Source organism: Helianthus annuus, chromosome 9, assembly GCF_002127325.2.
Source record: "Helianthus annuus cultivar XRQ/B chromosome 9, HanXRQr2.0-SUNRISE, whole genome shotgun sequence".
Taxonomy (NCBI): Eukaryota; Viridiplantae; Streptophyta; class Magnoliopsida; order Asterales; family Asteraceae; genus Helianthus; species Helianthus annuus.
Window position 1 is genome coordinate 184,320,083 of NC_035441.2, and position 9,324 is coordinate 184,329,406.

Here is a 9,324-nt window from a genome sequence, read left to right on the forward strand (position 1 = left end):
AAATATAGTGTTTTTTAGTGTGATTTAGGGTGAAAATATAGTGGAATAGATGTGAATGCTCTTAGAGGATAAAGAAGATGTAGTTAGTTTGGGTTTATATTCATGTTTTTTTTTGTTTTATTTATAAATAAATATAAATATACTTTTAAATAAAATGATGGGGTAAAATGACAGGAATACTCTCATGTGCTTTGCACATGACTAGACTTAACTGATAATTTTAACAAGGTTAGTGCTAAAGGACCTATGGTGTAATGCTTTTAACAAAAAAAGGACTGTGGCTGTAATTATTGAAATTAAAGGTTATTCTTTGCACACTGGTACAAACATAAAAGACGAAAAGTGTAATTTTTCCTTAAAATAATACTACATCTAGACCCACACTTCATGTCTATTATATATCTAAAAAGACTTTCAACATCGTTAGTTATGGTGCAAGTAGTTTAAAGGGAATTTAGTTATTTAGCAAAAAATCATGGTTGTAGAAATCGCTAGGCCAGTGGTGTGGGGACTAGCGATTAATCGGAATTAATTGTGATTACCCGGGATTAATCGGTGATTAATCAGCGATCAGTCTGTGATTAATCAGCGACTCGTCAGGATTTTTACAATCATGGCAAAATATGTTGGTTGAAAGTTTTTAATTAGATTTGCATCAATCTGAAATATTGATAGGTTTCTTACATAAGATGAGAAGTATTCTAAAATTTCCACTTATTTTATACACTATTGTCTAAAGAACATCACATCTATATTTCGAATAGCTATATGAGAATCATTTCAGTTCGGTTAATTCAGTTATGGCACATACAAATCTGTAAGTGAGCTACAATTTTTGGTTAAACGGTTTGGCTTAACCAAACTATTTGTTATTTTTTTGGTTTGGTTAAATTGATTTATCGATCCAACCTGTCTGTTCCGATTTTAACAAGTTATCAGAGTTGATTACTTGATCATTAAATTAAAACACCAATCAACACTATTACTTGTTTGGGGTATACCCTAAGGTTCTAGGACTAAATCAATTTCAAGTAACCCAAAATTATTTGCTTAAAGTATAACGGGCCGGGTTTCTATGTTCAAATGTTCCACAACCAACCTAAACCCGAACCAACCACTAACCCAATTGCCAAAAACAAACTCATCACAATTCCCGCAATGTTCGAATCCTCAACAGGAACAGATTTAGGAGCCACAATCATAAGCACACTAGTCAAATACCCGTTGCTAACCCCCAACAACAACGTCAAAAGTGCCACTGGAGCCTCATGTCTGAACCATTTGGGCCCAAAAACACAACCCATAAAAAGTGGATAGAACAATACCCTTGTGATACATGCCCATACCACCCATTTGCTTCTCTTAATCACATAGATTGCAGTCAAACACTTGCCCGAAAAGTCACCAACATTGAAAGTTGTTATCAAGAACACTGGATACCAATCACCAAAGTAAACCGATTTGACATTCTCACTCAAGTAGCCAGGGAATATTGATAGCGTAACGATGTAGATTGTGACCATGGACATAGCTAGCCACCGGAGTTTTTTTAAGATGTCAAGTGTTTTTAGTGGTTTGGAGATGGTTTCGGGTGGGTTATTGAGCTCGGCTTTGGTCTTGTAATGTCGAATGGTTGGTAGTTTGTGTATTAGGTTGCAGAAAAGGATGCAAAGGAGTTCGATGAGTGTGCTGGTGAAGAAATAAATGTGTGTGCTTGTTCTAAGGCCTTTTCTTGAGTGTGGAAGTGATGCTTTGGTTATGATCCTTAACATGCATACTAAAACCCCTGCAAAGTCATGGAAGTACAAAATAATTAATATATAAACACATATACATATATATTAATTTAGATGCGAAAATTTTAAGATAAGTGACATGTTTAAATTGTCAATTTTATGTGTAACTACTAACTATTTTACATACTTACACATTAATATAAACTGAATTACAAAGATAATCTTAATTTACTTTATAATGAGAGAATATCCATTAAAATTATTATAAAGCCAAATTCAATTTTAATAATTTCACATTTTCTCAGTTCGGCAATAATGATCCCAATTGCACCGGTCATTACTTTCAAATTTTTTTCAATGGACGACCGTTAAAAAAGCTTAACTAAGTTAGTTTTTATGCTGACGCAGATAGTTTTCGCTGACGTGGACATACGAGGTGGAAAAAATATGCTAACGTGGACATAAAAAAATTTCCATCTTGTATGTACACGTCAACAAAAAGGTAGTTTTTTAAAGTGGATCCATTAGAAAATATAGGGACTGTTACTCTCAGTTGAAATTATTATTGACCGACTGAGAAAAGACGAGATTATTGAAATTTAATTTGCCTACTATATATTATATTTGTTTGATGATATCTATCTTAATTTAATTTTTTCTTTAAGGAACTTACAAACAATGCAATACGATTTCGAAATAACTAGTATTAAGTCCCCCAGCGTTGCGGCGGGACATAAACCTTGTCAAGTAGCACTAATGCTACACAACTACCAGTGACCAATAAAACCGGAAAAGCTCATAAAAACAAAATAAACAAAAAGAAAAAAGTAATACCTAACGAAAAACATATGTAAATCGTTGAATCACACATGCCTGTTGCGGCATTTTAATGCGAAGAAATTAGACTGAAACGTAAAAATAGAAAAGAAAAACTATGTCGATCTAAGACCATGCGTGTTGCGACAAACCTATCAAACAGGGAAAAATAGACGCGTTGTGACGGTCCTGTCAAACGGGAAAAAAATAGACGAAAAATGTTGAAACCCACACGCACATTGCGGCGTGTTCACTCGCAAAATTAGAACGAAACGTAAAACGAAAAATTTACAAAAGATAAAAAATATGGGGATCAAAGTTTAAAATAAAAATGTGATGAGTTAAATTGCAAAAAATGAAAATTTTTAGGTTAATAGTAAAAAAAAAAAAAAAAACAAAGAGGTTAAAGTGTAAAATAATGAAAACCTTTGGATTAGAAATGAAAGCTCAATTTTTTTTTTTTTTTTTTTTGAAAAACTCCCCATGCTTATTGTACAACTTTATAAAAAAACATGTTCCTAATTTATAATATGGTAACATACAATTTATATACTACAAATTACTAACTTTTGTATGCATTGGGTATGTTATACCATATGCTTTAGATGGTTTTCATAGAAAATTTTGAAATTTTATTTTTAACCTAAATGTTTGAAATTCTTGAAATTTTAATTTCACAAAATTGATTTTTTTTTACTTTAAAAGCCAAAACTTTTCTTTTTTTACAATTAAACCTCACAACTTTTTTACATTTAACTCTGGTCCCCTATACTTTTCATTTTTCGCAAATTTTCGTTTTACGTTTAGTACTAAATTTTGCGAGTTACCACGGAGTAACGTGTGTGTGGTTCCACGTTTTTACGTTTCGTTCATAATTTTGTCAGGTAACACGGAGCAACGTCCATGTGTAGTTCAAGGTTTTTACGTCTATTTCTTTTTAATTCATAGGTCTGTCGCAACGCGTGAGTCATTGATCGACTTTGTTAATTTTTTATATGTTCTATCTTTTGGTTTCTTGCAATTTTAACCTCACAAAATAATTTCTTTACTTTTAGCCCAAAACTTTTTTTAGTTTCAACTTTGGTCCCCTATACTTTTCATCTTTCCCAAAACTTATGTTTTACGTTTCGTACTAAATTTTGCGAGTTAACGCGACGCAATGTGCGTGTGAGATTCAATGTTTTTAAGTTTCGTTCATAATTTTGTGAATTAACACAGCACAACGTCCATGTGTTGTTCAATGTTTTTACGTCTATTTTTTCTCATTTGACAGGTTCGTCACAACGCATGAGTCCTAGATCGACTTAGTTATTTTTTTAAATGTTCTACATTTCGGTTTATTTCTTCGCTTTAACACGCCACAACTTCAATGTTGCTGGTCACTAACTGTTGTCTAGCATTGGTGATATTTGACAAGCTTTTACGTCTCCACCGCAACGCGAGGGTGCTTTATTCTAGTTATTTTTAAATACAAAGATCATTAATCTAAATATTAATAAAAGACTACAAATAATGCCACATGGCATTCTCTCCTTCAACCACATAAATTTTATTTATATTTATTTAATTAATATATTTTTTAATACTAATAACCAATATATTTAAATATCACTTATCTTTATCTTTATCCTTATCTTTATTTTAATATTAATATTAATAAATCCAATTAATAATATTATAAATATCTAAATCTAATATCTAATAAATTATTAATATCCTTTGTTTTAGACCCTTTGTTTTTTTCATTATTAATAATATTACCAAAAACTTTTATAATTTTGCAATTTAAACCCTTTGTTTTTTTTACTTATTAATCAAAAGCTTTTCATTTTTCCAATTTAACCCCAACTCTTTTTAATTTTCAATTTTGTTCCACCATACTTTTCATCATTCCCAAGCTTTTTGTTTTGTTCTAAATTTTGTGAGTTAACGCACCGCAACGTGGGTATGGGGTTCAACATTTTTCATATATTTTTCCCGTTTGGCCCGTCAAAACACATCTATTTTTCTCCGTTTGACACGTTCGTCGCAACGCACAGGTCTTGGATTAACTTAGTTATTTTTTCTATGTTTTAAGTTTCGATTTAATTTCTCTGTAACGAGCGTGCGTAATTCAAAGATTTTACGTCTGCTTTTTGCTCGGCTTTATTTCTTTTCCGTTTTTGTTTATTTTGTTTTTACGAGTTTTCCAGTGTTGGTGATCGCTGATAATGGTATAGCACTGATACTATTTGAGACAGTTTTACGACAACCGCTGCAACGCAGGGGCTTAATACTAGTTATAAATAATATCATAACATATGTTATTATGAAAGTATATACTCCTTTAGACAGTTCAGTTCGGATAATATCATAGTATCATACCATATATCATTATGAAAGTTTTTAGGGAGAAATTGGATTTTAATAATTATAATTTCTAACTTTTTGGGTGGGATTGTTCTCAACTCGGGATTGATTACTATTACTATTACTAATAGTCATAAATTTGAACATAATTTCCTTCGGTATGTGATCCCATGCTAATTAAAAATTAATCCAATTAGATTTTATTGACGTGAAAAAACTAATTGCGTTAACTTTTAGTTAGTATGGATTATGGAATCCATCAAAAAGTAATGTTAAAAGTTGAAACTTTATGTAAACATTTTCTGAATATTAAAATTCAATATCTCAAAGTACAAGTACATTGATGTATGATTAACATTTATCTAGCTGCCACTAATATTTGAAATATAATATTACATTTGGTTAATTTATTATAATGTCCAAACAAAATACTCACCATAAACATGGTTAATTTTTTTTTTTTTGCGAATGATCTCTAGATCAAGTGGTGAAGGGCTTGTATTTCTCTTGAGAGATGCAGGTTTGAATCTCACTTGGTGCAGAGTGAGACATTGGTGGACAATGATAGGAGACCCATGGAAACCTGGGTTGGATCCTTGAGCCAAACGGGTTTTACCGGTAATTTCACCGTCGTGCCTACGGGTGGGTGGGTTACAGGGTTTTCCCCGGAATTGGTGGTGGACTCGGGTTACTCTCGGAGTACTCCGTTTGTCCAGTGGGTGTCCCGAGAATGCTCGGGATTGAGTTTGTTGGCCGTTAAAAAAAAAAAAAACCATAAACATAGTTTTATGTATAATCAACCGATACGTTTTAAAGGGTTTTGGATCAAGTAAGTATTTTTTATTACGGGTAAGTTAAAATACAAATCTTAGCCTACTAACATTTATAATCTCTTTTTGCAATTTTTTATTATAAATAATGATATACTACAAAACAAGATATTAATTAACTAACTCATATAGCATTATTGACTAGTGGCATTTTGGGGTGAGATAAGGCTTATAACAATTTGGTTATGGATTCGATTCCTACAAGGAGAGTTTTTCCTAAATTTATTACGTTTCCACCTGAATCTGTATATATGTATTATTAACTAGTGGGAGTGGATATAATCGAGTGGTTCCGCTTGTGACACGATAATACTCCAGTGGTCTGTCATTGATCCAAATTTGTGGTTAAAAAAACTAATTCATAATTTCATATTTATTTTAATCATTTATAAGGACTTTAATAAAAGCTTAATTGACCACATTTTTAGTTTATAATAAATCTATTAAAAGAAATAAGAGCTCAATTCTTTCATTGAATTATCTATTAAAAGAAATAAGAGCTCAATACTTGCATTGAATTAATATTTCATTAAATATAGATGTTAATGCGTACCGGCAGAAGCATTGCCTGCAACAACCGCTTGCATATACCGTCCGGGCAGTTTTCCGGTGGCACCAACCAAGCTTCCACCAGTTAACCCTTCAGCAAAACCAGTTAACACCACCATTGAAACCAAAACCACGAAAGCCATATTCGAGCCTCTTTTAACCTCATTCCGATGGGCATTCCGATGAGCAATCCAGTCAGTCACCGGTGCCACCATTAGAGCCAAAACAAACAAACCATACCCCAAGTTCATCCTCACTTTAACCCCCGGCAACTTCACCACCCCAGAGCCAGAGCTAGACCAACATGTTAGAATAATTAGAACAGTCATGGCTGCCACCATGTATGCAACTGAAAACACCTTGCTGACGTGTTTATCTGGATAAAGATCTTGAAAGTAGTCGACGGCGGTGATGAAGGAGTTCCATGGGACAAGATAACCTGCTCCGAGAAGAAAGTGGATCATGTATGTGATGTGATAGGGATCTTTTGGGTCAGTTTGATCGTCTCTGGTAGGCTGGTTTTCCATTAGGTTGCCGGAGATGATTGCTCCGGAGAGCTACTTGTTTATACTTTGAAGGGGGTGTTAAAGTTGTGTAGCATTCATGAGAGTTTGTTGGATTAAATGTACGTATTTTGGGATTTAATTGAACATATGAGTCAATGAGTTAGTGTTGGAGTGGTTGGGAAAAGAATAAGTATTCCTTGTGATCTAGGTTTGACTCCCACTCTCTCCATTATTTTTGCGGCATCTAGGTGAAGGGCGAATACGGGTGGTGACGGTTCGTTTTGGATGGGAGGCGAAGTTTTAGCAATTATTCCATTGTCGTACCTTCGGGCAGGTGAAGGCCGGGTTTCCACGCATCTAAGGCCAAGGGGCTGACGGCTGTCGAGTAATCAACCTTGATCAAACGCTCGATATCAGGATAATTGACACATAATTACTTGCCTTTAAAGAAAAATGAACATAAGATGTCACCACGTGGATTCACCATGCAATAAATAGTACACCATTCTCATATATGTTTTTATTTTATTTTGTTGAACCTTGACTTGAGCTCAAGACCATCAAAACTATGTGTTTCTAAAGATTTTTCTCTGTTAATATATGTTTTTTTAACAAGGAATATCTTGAACCTTGACTTGAACTCATGTCCTTCAAAAATACGTGTTTCTTAAAATTTTGTATTTGACAATGGACCATCAACCTTATTACTATTTCCATATGTTTAATGTATTCGGTGAGCGAGTGATGAAAAGAAAGTTAGACCGAGATAAAAGATTAATTTTTTTTGAACAAAAAGACTCACCTGAATATATATATGAACTGGCCGAGTTACATCAATATCGCAGGTAAGCGAGCAACAAGCTGCGCCGCTACCCCTTTCTGAATAGCAAACCCTAGCCTATTAAAGACAAACCCCTGCCCCCCTGTTGATGAGCAACTGTTGTGGACAACCTTTTGGAGCCTAGTCAACAAACGGATAGTTTCTGGAGCTAGGGAGCCAAAGGTGTCGAAGGCGAAGGGGACAAATGCATGTTGGTTATCAGCACAGGCTTTAGCGTGTTTATCCACCTTTTTTGATTCCGCTTTCGTTATAGCTTGTCCTGCTACAAACCCGCTTTCCCTTAAGCCAGCTAAGGGGAGACTCCTGTGAGATCCACACAAGCATTCCCTCCCGCCCAGCCAAAGACGAGCAGATCCGCTGGTCTCAATGTAGATCTCCCTTCCATGGGATCTGTAAGGAAATTCACAGGGGCCTCCTTCTTGGAAGAAATCCCCGCTCTCCGCAAGATGTCCCCCAAAACATCCCTCACCCATGCTTTAGCAACTTCCACTGCATTACCTATAATCGTGCCATCATCCAAATACCAAGCATGAAAGGGGAGGTTACAGTGATCCTGGACACGGAGAATAATGGGGTTTAAGGCTAGGTCAAAGAGAAGGGGCCCCAAGGGATCTCCTTGTTGCACTCCAGTGGTAGCCCCATACACTCGTTGCCAACATACAACCTAGCGGGTCGGGCGTACAGGAACTGGACCCACCGATAGATAGATGGGCAATGTTGGTGGACCTGTTGGAGGAACGCTGAGCGGTCAACCATGTTTAAAGTATTGGTGAAGTCTACCGTAAGCAAGGCCATGGACCCATCCTCATAAAAAGAGCTCAGGAACCTGTTCGCACTATGAAGCACCGCCTCCGTCCCATTTAGTGTACCAATCCCGAATTGAAAATCCCCCAAATATTGGGCCATGTCCTTCCCAACAAACAGGAGAATCTTATGTTTTTATGGCTTGATCCTAACCTATAAATCAAACATTGTTAAATGGCTTTTTTTTAAGGTAATCAAGTTTAGTGTCGTTTTAACATTTGGATGGCCATGGGCAAAATATAACGAATATAAACATCCTATATAACACAAAAGTTAAGAGCATAAATTAATTTTGAGTTAACTATTATTTTCGTTTATGTGGTTTGTTCACTTTTGTCATTTTAGACCAATTTTCAAAAATGCATACTGGAAATGTGTCACTTCAGTCCAAAAATTAAAACCTAGTAAAGTCAGACAGGTTAAATAAGGGTATTATGTCAATTCATAAAATAAGGTGAAAATAAAAGATATATGAATCGACAATAATACTCTTCATTTAACCTGTCTGACTTAACTGAGTTTTAATTTTTGGACTGAAGTGACACGTTTCCAGTATGTCAGGGAGAAAACTGGTGCAATTTTTAAAATTGGTCTGAAATGGCAAAAGTGAACAAACCACAAGGACGAAAATGGCAGTTCTCTTTTAGATTCACATACCATAGATAATATACGCCTTTAACGAATTTGTATAACATGTAAAAACTTATTTTTCTCTAATAATTTTTGTTTGTCAACATTTCGGTATAAATTTTGAAAACAGAATTTTACTCCATATAAAACGTTTTTTTGGTATTGTAAACTATACGAAGAACTTGATACTGTACCATAATGAACTGAACTGACCTTAACCGAACAACATCGATACTATTGGTGTTATTGGAACTAGTAGTCAT

General features: G+C 34.6%; 1 protein-coding gene across 1 annotated transcript; it reads right to left on the reverse strand.

The window, feature by feature from the left end:
* Positions 1-961: 961 nt before the first annotated feature.
* LOC110944395 (equilibrative nucleotide transporter 8) lies at positions 962-6,877 on the reverse strand. Its single transcript, XM_022186058.2, has 2 exons — positions 6,285-6,877; positions 962-1,786 (listed from the first exon to the last, which is right to left on the reverse strand). Exons 1-2 carry the CDS (start codon positions 6,805-6,807, stop codon positions 1,080-1,082), a joined length of 1,230 nt encoding a protein of 409 aa, XP_022041750.1. The 5' UTR covers positions 6,808-6,877; the 3' UTR covers positions 962-1,079.
* Between the last annotated feature and the right edge of the window lie 2,447 nt (positions 6,878-9,324).